Here is a 15,643-nt window from a genome sequence, read left to right on the forward strand (position 1 = left end):
ACAAAATCTTCACAAATCCCCAGAAAAATAATGCAGACAGCTAATGTAACTCGAACAGAACTTTGAAATGTGTTTATGAAGCCAAATGAGGTTTTCTTCCAGTATCTGCCCCTCACACAATGTAGTTCACACAGACATAGTACATCCAATATACGGACACTGCATATGAGTTCTACTTTAACCTTGCTGAAAGAGAAAAAAAAAGTTAATTGTGTATTTACAATTTTCTCATAAAACCTCTTAGTAAAGTCAGCAGACACTGATAGTAGTACTTTTTTTTTCTTATTCTTACTCCTGTACTCTTTCATTTTCACACTATTGTATTTTATGAGTAACTTTTAACTTGCAGTCTGTAAGAGACCAAAAGATGATCTTTGAAACTAGGAGAAAACACATCAAAATAACATGAACATTCTCACATAAAGAATATATGCAAAATAAGAAAAATGAAAACACTGAATATTAATTTGATCATAAATTAAAACCACAGCAAAAAAAGGTATGGTCATGTCTGCCCTGAAAAAGTTGTGCGATCTGCAATATTTTTAAAAGCTAAGCTCAGTGCTGCTCTATAAAGGCAAGTATGTAAGGCCTCACATTTGGACAAGACTTTAGGAAGCAGCTCCTTATACAATCAGATTTTTTAGGTCTTCAACAACACCCCCCCAGGGTAAGTTGTTTATTTTTTTACCTTTCATAGAAGAAAACTGAAATAATAAAGACCATAGAATAATCTCCATCAGATGTATTTTTTACTTAAATAAAAACAAAGAAAAATTAATTAGGACACAAATCGAAGGAAGAAGGAAATTGTGGGGTATATAACAAAACACTGGTGTCAGTGAAAAAACCCAAGAGAAGAAAAAGAATGAAAACTGAAGATACCGTACTTTTAGTTAAGTTTTGTATTTTCTGAAGAATAAATACAACTCAGTTTTAAATCTATGTCTGATAAATCTCCATATGAATTCCACTTCTGTGTCCTGGTATCTGGGGCTGCACATGACTTCAAAAACCAACAAACTCTGCTGGAAATGTTTTCTTTTCTTTCCTGCATGATGAAGATTTCATTACATCATGCATTTGAATACAGTATTGCCAAAGGAAGAAGACAGAAAAGGGAAAAAAGATGGAAAATAGTAATGCTGTTAGTAACAAGGGAAGAAATTTAGGCCTAAACACAGGCTTCCAGTATCATTTTACATACCCTAGGGTAAGGAAAATATAGCTGGCAAGAAAGGCATAGGATCCGTGCCAGCAATTTGCCCTTCTAAAAGAGCACTTCTAAAGCCAGGACACTACCTCCGATATCTAAAATGGCACGAGGTACCCAAAGGTTAGAAGCTGAGTCACTCCCAACACACTTTTCCTCTAGTCTTCTGGTCAGAAGTATTTAACAGTGAAAGCTGAACCCACCTTAAGGACTATTTAAGTATTGAAAAAGCTTATTTTCTTTATTTAAAATATTCAATTATTATTAGAGACATGATCTTTAATATAACATGTTCCTTTCATATAAATTTCATTTTGTGGAGTATTATAGAATTAATACTGAGTAAATAAACAAACCATTCACTCCTGAGGTGAAGGAAAATCTTTCTCTTTTCTAAAGTTTGCATCCCTTTATGCATTAAGCTTTCATTATTTTCCTCCTCATCTTTTCCAGGCCACTCAAGATTTTATAGACCCTCAGATTCCTCACTTCCATGGCGAGCAGCTGTAGTTTATTTAACATTTTGTCATACGGATGCTGATGGTCCTGTCACTCTTACCTTTTCTAGTTTGACTATAACTTTTTAAAGTTGGATGCATAACAGATTTATACTGTGTTCCAATAAGGTTTTTAACCTATATTTTTTAAAGAACATATTCTTTTATAATCACTTTTAAGTACTAATTTGTCTTTACTGAATGTTGAAAATGCTTTGTACCAAAAACATGCAATGCACTTGTAAATTCAGTTTACTAAATTAATAAATTTTCATATTGCTTTAACTGTCTTTACTCATCAAGGCTAATTCATATTTATTTTTAGCATGACAGAGCTTTTTTAATGCCTGAAACATCTTTATTTTTCTACCTTGATACTATTCTCTTTAAGAATGTGAAGCTGTCACAGTACCTGTATTTTATGCAGACAGAGCTCTGCCTACCAGTAGATAATACTTCTTGTCATCTTATGCTGCCAAAGAGTTTTTATCCTGGGTAACAGTATTTTCTGTCAGTATTTAATTCCACTATTTCTTGAACAGTTCATCCATTATTTTAGTATGTATCATAGTAAGAAGGCAACTATTGCTTTCATTTGTCTCCTCCCAATTTAAGCCTATTTTTTTGGTTTGGGGAAATCTTTTGGAACATTGTGTCCAGAGTGGCACTTGCAACTGTTTTTGTAGGTTCAAAGGTGCTAAAAATGTAAGTGAGGTACAGGGCTTACCTGATTTTAAAGACTTACAGCTCCCAAGCAGAATTTGTGATATAAACTACACTATACAAGAATTAATTTATTACATATATGATTGTGAAGTTACCTAACATTCAGTAAATCATACCAAAGGAACAAACATTTGTTTCAACACTGATTTAATAATCTTATATTAATTTTTATACATAATTTTATAAAAATACATAAATATAAATGTTTATGGTTTTATTTATATTTTGCAACACTTTTTGTAAGGCCACACAAAGTAAACCAGCCACATCATGCTTTATAGAAATCTAGTTAGCTTAAAAGCCTTCCAAAAGAGAAAGTGCTAGTTAAAGACTTTCAGCACGCATGTTATATAATTTACCAGTAAATGTGATTTCCATTTATTTAAAGCACAATGCTGTCTTGTGTATTAAAGTAAAATAATTGATATAAAAATTGCATGCCACAGTAATTTAAACGATAAGGCAAACAGGAAATACATAGGCTTAATGATTAATATATACTTACTTAAATGTTATTTAGCTCACTTGATTACTTACTTTGCCCAGTAATTCTCCCAGTGTGACATCTTCATGATTGAGAACCCATTTCTTATCCTATGGAAAGAAAAGGAAAAAAGAATTGTCAGTCTGTGCAAATATGTAAGATATAGTTTCTATTAAGATACATTTCAGCAGAAATGGAGCTAAAGAACCATTATATTCAGATCACTCAAAAGCATGCCACGAAGTTTTAAATCTAAGTGTTTATAAAACAGAGTTTAAAAAACTTTCTATACAATAAAATATTGAATATACCATATACCAAATTTCTATCAGAAGATTAAGCCTGCAACATGACAGTATGTATATAAATACAGCACTATGCAAATTTTCACACAAGCTCTGGAAATGATATCTAGCACCCTGTTTTTAACAATTACCTGAGTCAAAATCAGATAATAAAACTTAATTTTACTATATGAAATAACTTATTGCTAGATCAAAACCCCCATTTTTCTCCTCAGTGTACATGAAAAAGAACTGATTTTTCTACTTATTAACAAGACACATATTTGCGTCTTTCACATCTTGTGTGGTAGTTTAAAATATTACAGGCAACTATTTAAAAAAAAAAAAAGTAACAAATGCCAGTTAAAGTATCTGTTCAGTGTTGATGACCAACACTACAAATACTGAGCGAGAGCCTAAAGACATATAAAAAATAATTATAAACTCCTTGCTACACAGACATATTTAATAAATACTTAGCTAAAATGTTACAAGTAGGATATTTCACGTCTAACCCATATTTACTATTTTCCCATTTCTCTGTTAGCACCTCATCTATTTATTACCTCACAAACACTATTACTGCTCCTCATGTTAGTGGTAAGGTCCTAAGCATTGTTTATTACTAAATAAAAAAGGCAAATATCTAAACAAGCATGTGCCAACTCATTAAATAACTTCTCATTAAAGCTCACAGAAAACCAAGCCAAGCACGCTGGCTTTGAAGTACACCTAATAAATCAGATTACCAGGTGTTCTGGCACATGGAGGACCTGCCGTGATCCTCAATGGAAGACTGTTGTACCTCAAAGTGTTAGTGATCCACACAACAGCTAACTGGAGTGAGCCCAAGCCTGGGTTGCGCGGCAAAACTCGCTTGGCCACAGGATGAACTCAGCCAGCACATGGCAACAGAGCCCGCAGGCAGCTCCCACGGGGTACCAGTGACTATGCCACTTGCGTGGCCTTGCCTTTATCTACAAGTGCTCTGAGAAGTTCTCATACGGACATCCTTTCTGTTTGCCAGTAGAAATAATGAACAGAGTTGTTTCCTCGGAAGAAAGTTCTGTTATAGCTCGAATGACCAAAATGTGAGAAACTCTGCTACAGGCAGGGACTGCCCTGCATGCTGCATGTGGATCAGTGGCCCATTCAATGCTACACCACCTGGGGCTCCCACTGTCTAAAGGGATGCAAGACTGCCTATACTGTTCTCTCCTTACAGTGTTAGCTCTAATAGATAGTATTTTAAATGATACCTTACAGAATCTGAGTGCCTTTCATACTGGGATCATAAGAGCACCTCCTGGTGCAAAATGGGATCTTTACAAAGTGTAGAAATAGCTCATGGCAGGAAATGAAGAAAAGGGAGCCAGGGTTTTCTCAGTGGCGCTCAGTGACAGGACAAGAGGCAATGGGCACAAATCAGAAAACAGGAAATTTGTTCTGAACATGAGGAAACATATCTTGAGTGAGGGGGTGGTCAAACACCAGAACAGATTACCCAGAGAGATTTTGGAGTCTTCATCTGTGGAGACATTCAAACCTCAACTGGACACAGTTCTGGGAAACCCACAGTAGTTGAACCTGCCTGAGTAGGGGGGTTGCACTAGAGAATCTCAAGAATACACTTCCAACCTAAATGAGACTGTGATTCAAAGACAGACAAAAACCTTCTGTATGGAAATAGACCACAGACTCAGAGAATGGTTTGGGTTAGAAGGGAACTTTAAAGATCATCTAGTCCAACCCTCCTGCCATGGGCAGGGACATCTTTCACTAGACCAGGCTGCTCAAAACCCCATCCATCCTGACCTTGAACACTTCCAATGATGGGCCATCCACAAATTCCCTGGGCAACCTGTCCAGGGTCTCGCCACCCACACTGTAAAAAATTTCTTCTTTGTATCCCATCTAAACCTACCCTAATTCAGTTTAAAACTGTTTCCCCTTGTCCTTTCACTATAGGCCGTGGCAAGAAGTCTCTCTCTGTCTTTCTTGTAAGTCCCCTTTAAATATTGAAAGGCTACAATAAGGTCTCCCTAAGGCTTTCACTTCTTCAGGGTGAACAACCCCAACTGTCTCAGCCCGTCTTCAATAGCAGAGCTGTGCCAGCCCTCTGATAATTTTTGTGGCCCTCCTCTGGACCTGTTCTAACAGGTCCATGTCTGTCTTGCACTGGGGATACCAGACCTGGACACGGTGCTCCTGGGGGGTCTCATGAAAGCAGAGTAGAGAGGCAGAATCACCTCCCTCACCCTGCTGGCCACACTTCTTTTGATGCAACCCAGGATACGGTTGGCTTTCTGGGCTGCAAACACACATTGCTGGCTCATGCCCAATTCTTCATCCACCAGTACCCCTAAGTCCTTCTCCACAGGGCTGCTCTCAATCCCTTTATCCCCTAGTCTGTCTTGATACTGGGCATTGGCCCAATGCAGGCACAGGACGGGCCTTCTCCTCAAGCCTGTTAAGGTCCCTCTAGATGGCACGCCTTCCGTCTACAGGATCAGCTGCACCACTCAGTTTGGTGTCATCTGCAAACTTGCTGAGTGCAGTCAATCCCACTATGTCATTAATAATGATATCAAACACTACCAGCCCCATACAGACCCCTGAGGGGACACCACTTGTTACTGATCTCCATTTGGACATTGAGCCATTGACTATAATTCTTTGGATGTATCCATCTAGCCTATTCCCTATCCATCAAACCCATCTCTCTCCAATTTAACAACAAGGATGTTGTGCTGGGAATTTGCTCTCTTGTTGTAGGAGCAACTTGCCTGAAATTTGCCAGGTCAAGCCATGTTAACTGCCGAGAATCAGGTATTACATGAAAAAAATTTTCTGCCGAAGAGTGATCCCTAACAGAAGGCATTGCAACAGTCATCACTGCCTTTAACACATTTTCAAATTTAAAAGAAAATATAGAATATATAGTATTATTTTTAGTTATTAGTGATAAAGATAATAAAAAAGGGAAATTTTGACTCCCTAGGTAAGAAAGCCATTTTTAAAATCATACCTATCTGTCCCCTGCTATGACTGAATTCTATGTCTCTAGTAGAGAACAATGAGTACAACCTGAGTATAATGCTTCATGAATGACCTTTTTGTAAGATAAGCTTGAGATCATCTTAAAAGAAGGTGAAATACATATATATATATTTTTTCCAAACTGTGAAAATTATTCTTCTTCAGATGGGGGCTAAATCTTTAACGGGCAGCACTGTGAATCAGCACTATTTCATTTCACCTACACAGCCAGTAAAGTCTGCTGTCAACTGTCTCCCTCTTTTTGCAAGCAGAAAACCATTCAGCAGGTAATCCAGAGAGGTGCTGGGTAACTGAAAGAATGAAAGGACTACAAAAGAATTATGCTGCACAGTGCAGCTTGCTGGGAAGGTGTCTACTCATTACTATCCTCCACATTTTTTGACTGACATGAATTCAGCACAGAAAAAAGGGGTGGTGGTGCCATTTTTATGCTTTTTTTTCTCATATATAATGTCACAAAATCACACAGATCATTGCTCTTGCAAGCTGTGCTCAATGCACATTCTAGAGACTCTATGAATGCCTTTATTCAACCAAATTTCCAGCACACAACTCCGGTCAGACCCATCACATGAATTCCTGTACCATACCACCACGATGTGTGATGGGCTCCATGCTTTGCCATTCCCTTTCCCTGGGTGGGGCACTGGGAGACTTGTGAGGAAATTCTCAATAACCATCAATTGATTCTTCTCCTACAAACAAGATTCTTGATTAAAACTACTGCTTCACTGATCAGACATCATAAGTAAGAGATGTCCTTCATCTCCTCCTTTTGATTTTGCTAAAAATTGTAAATGTTCTGTTAATTGAAGATTTTCTAAGTATTTTCTGTTGATAGGATGCCTTATTCAGAAGCTGTTACACTACAAACAGGTACGAAGTGCCATCAAACTGCACACTTTCCCTACCAGTACAACTCAAGTTTAAGAAAACAATTTGCAAAGAAAGCTGTAAAGAAAAAAAAACACAAAAATGACTACTTGGAGTTATTAACATAATGGTTTTAAACATTGAAGTAAGTACTGTAAAAGCCAAAAAGTTATAGAATTAAAATTTAATGGATTTTTTACCACTTAATTCCAAGGATTCAGTACTTCAGTGAATGACTTTTTGAAAATATTGACAACATGGCATTTCAGAGGCTTGTTTATGAAGACAAAATCTGATGCATAATCCTTCAGAGGACTAATTAAAGAAAATGGCACCATAAACTGGAATCAAATGATCTGTTGAAGGATTTGCTATCACTGTATCAATACATTAATCACTGCCTGTACTCTTCTCTTTATGAAAACTTCTAGTCATTTATTAGTGTAACCTGTTCATTAAATTATCATGGTTCTGTCAGGTTTTTCACAACCAAAGGATTATTCAAAGTCTGATCAGCTTTGTTACTGAAGTTCTTGTTGTTGGTTTACAAAAGAAATCTTTATTGATGACCATATGCAAATTGTGCTGCCCCACTAATATCAGCTTCACAAGGTATCAGTAAGTGAATATTCATCTCATTGGTACATAAATTGACAGTTTGCTGTTATGAGAGTTTTCTATGAATGGAAATCTTTAATTACTTTTGTAGGTATACAAAATACATCTTAAATTTAGAAGACTCATCATATGTGTCATGCCTGTGGCTACCTGGCTGAGCCAGCAGACTGAAAACGAGGCAGGTGCTGCTTCAGTGATTCTTTCTGCCTCTAGCTGGAATCTCTTCAAAACTGTTCTTTCCCTACTCATCAGGCACCACCTGCACAGACCTCAAAACCAGACAGTTAAAGAAAATGAGACAACCCTTAGCATACTGCATTCTTTTTGATTGTACTTCTCATCATTCATTTAGTCTTTTAACTTGTGCATTTACAATGGAACCTGACACCAGGAATATTTGGCTGACAATCCATGTGAGACTAGCAGAAGACATATACTGTAACACTATTAACAGAACAAAAATTGTAACCCAGAACTTCTATCTATCTATCTAATTTGTCTTCCCTCACCCATAAGCTTTTCTGTTACGCTCCTTCATCCTGGTTTCTCTCTCTCAGGTTTAGTGAAAGCCTTAAGGACTATGAAAACAGTAATTTTTTTCACACTAGGAAGTATCAAAACACAACTTTCCTCCTCTCCTTACCCTGCCTCTTATATAGCCTTCACTTTGTGTGTTATCATTGAGCTTCTGGACAAAAAGATGGCAGCCTTCATACTACATTTCATTCCTCTATTTGAAAAGGAAATGAATTCACCTGAGATTACTTTTTGAAAGAGGAGAAAAAGTTCAGGTGGTGCAGGACACATTTAACACTATAAACCCTACGCAGAGAGAAGTGCCTAAGCCCTAGCACTAGCTAAGCCTGTAATTTTCTCCTAAGACTGTAATTTCCTCCTAAAGTACATAACTCCTCATGCACTGAGAAGAGAGGCTGGAAACCCAACTCAGGGCTTTGTGTTCTGTGATGGTAGTGAAGATCTTTCAACTACGGTCCCTAAGTCCGTCTGTGAATTCAACTCTGAAGCTGCAGAGGTCCCTCTGTCCCACAGCACTAGTCAAGTTGAAGAGAGCATTTCAAGTAGAACTATTAAGTTAAAAAAGGCTGGACCTTCACGTGCATTACTGTTTTATCTAGTATTTTAAGGCACTTGTGGAGTGATACAACTCCTGTTAAGCTGCACCAAAGTAGGTTCTTCAGCAGATAGTAAAAAAGAATCTAAGGGAAGAGATACTGTCATCTATATCATACCAGTGTACAATTCCGGCATTAAGAAAGAAACAAACCCAATTTTCTAATTTGAAAAGTGTTAGATATCCATTTAAATATTGTTTCAAATCACAATGTCACTGTTCAGATAATTACCTTTAATTAATAAACTATAATCTGAACAGCACTGCAAGGTGGACAGTAACAAGGACAAGACTGTTTCTACTGCAAGTATGTTGTCTCACTAATTTTGTTCAAATTGCACTGAGTTGCTTATGTCATCATTCAATATTTTTGGATAGCTGCCAATAATTAAATAAATCAGTTAAGCACACAAAGGAATGGATGCATAGCAGCATATCATAAAAAAAAGTTAGAAATAAAGTCATGTCTTTTTTCTGTGTGATCATAAACTTCATGACCTTCTGTAAGTGCTTAAATCTGATCGTGAATAGAATGCAAGTATTTCTCCAGTTGTTAAATGTTATTACTCTATAGATTAATCATGCATGCAAAAGATACTGAAAGTTACAAAAGAAATGTGACAGCAAAATGGGAAATAAAAAATAATCTTTAGTGTAGGTAAACAGACACTGTAATGCCCATTAGTCCAAGTCTCAGAAATTTTCATTTCAACAGAGTTGCTTCTAAATCAAATAGAGCAAATCCACCACATTTCCATACCTAACCATAAACTAATCTGAATGAGACAGGAGGACAGAACTCTTGAGATTATTAATGCCATTACTATTCCCCCCAGAAGGAACCTGCTTATGATGTAGCCATCTTCTTGTAACACCACTACAAATTTCTCTTTACCCCATGCTTGTTCAGATTTTTCTATTGTGAATCTTGGACCATAGACTAAGCACTTTAGACAAATCCACTTACAGAAATTAGTGCTTGAGCACATATGTTTGTTATCTTAATGATATACCGTATTTCCAAATGGAATTACTTATGAAGTCCAAAAACTTTACCACGTTCTACTTTATTTATGTCCTCTGGTTTCCCCCAGGAGGGGAAACTAAATTATATCAATGCCATACTTCTTAGCCAAGCACAGTAACTAACTTAGCTCAGCTCAGATAGAGCTTCAGTGCCTCTTGGGAGATAACCCTTCATCAGACATGAAGAGCTACTTGGCAAAAGCATGCTTCCAAGATTCTCTATGGAAGAATACCAGGGAAATGACAAGATACGTAAAGGATAGGAAGGAACTGCCTCAAGGTGGACACTTCTTGGGAGGAAAACGAAAGACGAGCAAGAACCCTACTGAGACTGCTCCAGTTAGTACACAGTTGTTTCCACAGCAGGGAAAGGGGTTCCTTGTTCCCTGGCTGGGAAAGGCATCACCGTCTTCTGAAGCCACATCCTCCCACCTGTTTTGTTCAATGGTGTTACTGTTCCCTGCTTACTCTTCCTCGTTAGTTATTGGGCAGCTGGAGCGACACTGTGTAGTGAGGGCTGATTGCTCCTGGGGCTGAGCAGCCGCAGGGGACCCCTGGCCAGCAGGGCTGAGGCTTGCCAGCCAGGACGCCCCCACTGCCCTCCACGATGGAGCAGGGCAGGCCAGGGTGGCAGCCGCAAGTTCAGATCAGCCAAGTCCGCAGAGATAAAGCAGGTCCAGGGTCAAGCTGGAAAGTCAGCCTCTTGATCGGGGTCAGGGTGAAGGCCAGCGAGGGGAACCAGCATCAGACACAGCCCCGTGACCGGTGGGCAGGTTCGTAGTGACAAGCCGGCCCCGGGGTCAGGGTCCAGGAGCGGGCGAACGGGGCGCGTGGCCAGGCACAGGCAGGGCTGCGAGGCAGCAGGAGCCGGGGCTTGGCTGGGGCTGAGCAGTAAAGCCTCAGCCGAAAGCGGCTCCCGTGGGACGGGGTTCGGCACCTGCCTGGGGCCCTCACCCCAAAGTCACTGGCTGGAAGGGGCAGCAGCTGCATTATCCCATGCTGGTCCGGAGCCCTGGCCGGGAGGGAGCATGCTCTCAGGGCCCTTACTGAGCTAGCTGTTTACTAATAACACGTTTGGAGTCCTATCACTGTATCTAACCTTTGGAGATACTGCTAGATCAGTTGACCAAACACTGAGAAGAAGTTGTCAGCGAGGCAGTTCACACAGTGGAGAACCTGGTCAGCCTCGACACTGCTACCCTTCCCCAATGGTCAGGTACTAGCCAACAGTCACCATACTGAAGCTTTATATAAACAAAAGTTTGGTAATGAGTACCTTTGCAGACTTTCTGCAGCTATCCAGGATACTTGTTTGTTTTCAACAAAGATAAGCATTTTCAAACAGGAGAGTTATTTCAAGAGTTAACTGTAACTTACCCCCCCCCCCCCCCACCAAAACAGTAATCAAACGAATAAAACCTTCAACTGAGAAAAAGAATACTTCAAAAATAATGAGAATTTTCTCTTTTTATTTGTAAAATAAAGTATTCCAGACATGAGAAGATGTTAGTAAGTTTCATGGTTCCCTGGACCAAGATAAGTTTCCAGCCTTGAGCAATCAGCAGGGAATCAATTGTACCTCGGTCCTTTCTTCAGTGAAGATGCAGGTACTGGAGTTGTGTGCAAGGCCACTGAGGCCACAGTGTGAACAGCAGATGGCCACTGTACAAGATGCAACCTTATTTTATTTTTTCTGAGCTATGAGACTGAAATGTTATCACTATTATCCTAAATTTCTTCCAAGCATGTAACCTCAAGTCTGAAGTGCAGTTTTCCTCCTGCCTATCTCCCTTCATTAGCAGAAACCACATCAAAGAAATCACAAATTATTATGCCAGAAACAAGGCTTACAAATTAGTCGCAGTAAATTATAACAGCTTTCAATAAAATGGAAAACATAACCCAGAACAAATACTTGGTGCTCAAATTCCCCTAGCATTATTTTTCTATAATTTTCGTTAACAATTTCAATCATGAAGAACTCTAAAATGGTACTTTTTCAAATTAACAACCAGCAGTAGGGCAATTAGATACTAAACATTTTAAAAACAGACATTTGGGGAATTAAATAAGAATTTATGAGCCTCAGCTTAAACACTTGGTTTTAAAAATCCTACCATTTCTAATAGGAGAGAGAAAAAGGGATAAAATGAAAATGCCACCTGTCCTTGTATTCAGTGTCAGAGTATGATCAAACAAAACCAAGATTCTTACCCAGACTCTAAAGCAAGACTTATAAAAGAGGAAGAGTGAACAAATCCTGATAAGGTTTCATCGCAGTATGAATAAATAAGACTTCTATGTTATCATCACTGTTATCCACTTACCTCATGTTCTCTGTCACATTACTTACTCTAGCTAGTTGAGACCACATTAAAATCATAAAGCCAGATGCCATCACACTAACAAAGGTAGGATCTATAGCAAAGTCTGCCACTGCTTTCATCTTAACAGTAGATGTAATCAAAGCAAAAAGGCTAAAACCCTCTAGAAATTGGAAATCTAAATTGATTTAGGGAACACCAAAATGATTCAACCAAGAGCAAAACATATTGCTTTAAGAGAACTGAAAACATAAGACTTCTCAACCTAAGAATCTATCTGAACACAGCATGGGGAATTCACCAAAAGGCTAAATATCCCTCCCCTTTCCCCCAGCCCAGTAAATTTTTCATTATCATTCCTCTAACACACCCCATAAAATAGAGGGATATTGTCAGCATCTCATGAGTACAGTGCATAAACATGCATTATGCCTGTGTCTTCATGTTGTATTCAGAAAAGTATCTTGGAAAGTAGTACTTGCTCTCCTTCTTCCAAATGAAATAGAAAATATCAATAGTATGAATTACTGCAGCTAAGAGCAATTTTTCTACAACAACAAAAATGGAAAGACAATCTTTCATTTTCAGTATTAAGGATAATTAGAGTAAGATTCTTTTTAATGGCTAAGAAAATAATAATTGCAGATAATTTTTCATCACAGGTGTATTAAAATATCAGTTATCAGAACTTGATGAACCAAAATAAAAACAAGAAAGTTAACAGTTGTGTACATGTGGAATAGTCTATCAATGTGGAAATAAAACGATCTTCTTAGAGAAGTACTATTTTTGACACCACCTATGCCAGTAGACCGAACTTGCATATCAATTTCATGAATCATAAACTATGTGTTTCAAGGCCTTCAGATTAAGTACAGAAATAAAGGTAGCTAGTGGAAAAGATTTTTCATAAGAACAAGCGAGTTTTACAAGAAGGGTTTTGAAAAATGCCACTGACAACTTCTTTAAAACTGTTTCAGAATAAAGATTCATGAGCTGTAAAAATTGTTATAGAAGCTGTTTTGCATTGTTATCACCACTGTATTAATCCGCTCGGATGAAACTCAATGTGAGTTGTAAAACAGAATAATAGTGCAGATAGGTTTACCTCCTTGGAAAAAGTACTATTTCATCTGACCTGTTATTGTTCCATAAAAAACCACTGTGAAGTTCAACCTTTCTGCTAAGCCAAATTCTAAATGGCCATAAACCAAGAGGGTTGAATTGAGATTTGCAAAAGCTACTGTGCAGCATATAAACTGCAGAAGTGACCTCAGATTAACTGCACGGCTTTTCTTCGAGCATTCTTTTTTGAAGATCAATAGACAAAATAACTGTAGAAGTCAACATACAAAACCAGTTTTCTTCACTTTTTTTGAGAAGGATGTGCAGTATTTTCCTAAGTTTATATTCTCTTATTCATCAAAGGACTAGAAAGATGCTAAGGATCTTTCAGGAAAAGTACAGGAAATAAAGAAAAATAAAGGAAAAAAAAAACCCAACCTGAGAAGGAACAAGACATAGAATGTGAAATCCTTAAACACCAGAAAAGGAAAGTCAAGTTTATGTCAAAACAATTATATTTCAAACACATTAAGGAAACTTATAACATTCCTCTTTACTTAATACAGTAAATTCAGCTCCCAAACCAAAGTACTCTGAATCAGCTATTAACCAAATATATGCAAACAGAGAAATTATCTGTCCTTTATCAGATACACCATCTAAACCAGTGACAGTCTTCTGTACTCTCAAAGGCAAATAAAACTGTGTGATAACGTAGTTTTGCATTTAAACATTCTGTATGATTCAGAGAGAGGAATGCAAAAGCACAGTCATATTATGCATGCATAAATAAATACACTCAAATGGTTAAAATCGGCTAAAATATTTTCACATCTGCACAAACACATTTTTAATTCCACCCATGTGCAGGAAGAGGTATGTACAGCTGGGGTTGGGGGACTACAGATTAATATAAAAATGTCCAAGAGAGTCTCCTTGAACTATGTGAGATACTTAGCCACATACTTAGTCCCATCCTGACTTAACCTCAAAACATCCAGCCATTTCTAGTTAGATGGTTTCTTTTCCCCAGGAAATAAAACATTTAACTCATTCTTTTGCCAACATCCACACACTACGGTATACTCTCTGCATGACTGTTCCTTTATATATCCAACAGTCCTTCCAAAATACTTTCTAAATTATAGTGGTTAGTATGCAACACCTTTCACAGAGCCGCTGTTCCACATTAGAGCTTCCACCAAGTTACTATTCTGTTCAAAACAAAAGCCTAAGATCCTTCATCCTATCCCTTCCTAGCCACATCTGCTCATCTTGCAGTGGCTTTCATAGTCTTCAAATAACATGTTAAAACCACTGAAATGGAATAAAATTAACCTGGCAAAATTTGAATTAAACTATTAGCTTAATCTGTGATTGGGAAAGAGCAGGAAAAAGGCAAAGCCACATAGAAAGGAAGAGGAAGTGAAAACACCCACCCCTCCCACACATACACACCTTTCTGGCACCAGCAACCTGTTCACTTGACACAGCTATAACATGAAACTGCAGCCTTAATTTATGAATTTATGAAATATTTTTTCAGCACAAGTACCAGTAAACTCCACCTGCTTTCCAAGCGAGACAGATGATGGCTCTGAATCAGAAGTCATAAAATATTACAAAAATGCCAATAGTTTAAATGAAGCATTTTTACATCAGATACACATTGTTCTTTAACAAGACATTGCTAGCTTCTCACATACTACTAATTCATTATTCAGAATAGCAAAAGCGCTGGGAAATCTCTGGTGGCAGAAAAAGAGCCAGTCAATGAAGGACACACAGAGGGAAAGTGTACACACATACCAAGTGGGTCTGCTAAATATTAGGAGCTTCTATTATTACTCACGTACTCTTCTGAATGCTGCATTCAGCAACTATTTTTTTTTCTGCAATATTAATGACTGTAGCTTACCAAAATTTTCTTACGTGGTCTACAGCAATCTACTCTTTGTTGCACCCTACTGTATCTTTTGTATCTTTTTCTAAAATGCAAAAGTCTGAGAATTAATCATGCAATGTCCTCCTCAATGTCTCAGAACTCCTTTTGAACAAACAGGCCTATAATTAAGCAAACAAACTTACTATTCATACTTTTTAATTTAAAATATGAACACAGTGAGATAGGGGAAAAACATCTATGTCTGCCATTTAACTTCTTTACCTTGCTTTTGTTACTTGAAAAGTACTGTAAGTCTACAAGTTTTTCTGTCAGCCATTCTGTGAAACACTCTAACTTAGAAAGAATCACCCCCTTTTTACTTCATTCATTTGTAGACAGAAATCCATTGAAAGCAGTGTTTAAAATTTCACAAGCACCTGACCCTCACACAGATCT

General features: G+C 37.8%; 1 protein-coding gene across 14 annotated transcripts in view; it reads right to left on the minus strand.

The window, feature by feature from the left end:
• FER (FER tyrosine kinase) overlaps window positions 1-15,643 on the minus strand; it is a 196,723-nt gene that overhangs the window by 73,423 nt on the left and 107,657 nt on the right. For 13 of the 14 annotated variants that reach the window (XM_049795612.1, XM_049795617.1, XM_049795618.1 and 10 more), the window contains one exon: window positions 2,974-3,030. In XM_049795612.1, coding sequence (XP_049651569.1) covers window positions 2,974-3,030 — 57 coding nt within the window. Of the gene's footprint in view, window positions 1-2,973; window positions 3,031-11,463; window positions 11,576-15,643 lie in introns of those variants that run through there. The other variant, XM_049795624.1, reaches the window with a different exon arrangement.

This window comes from Accipiter gentilis, chromosome Z (genome assembly GCF_929443795.1).
Source record: "Accipiter gentilis chromosome Z, bAccGen1.1, whole genome shotgun sequence".
NCBI lineage: Eukaryota > Metazoa > Chordata > Aves > Accipitriformes > Accipitridae > Astur > Astur gentilis.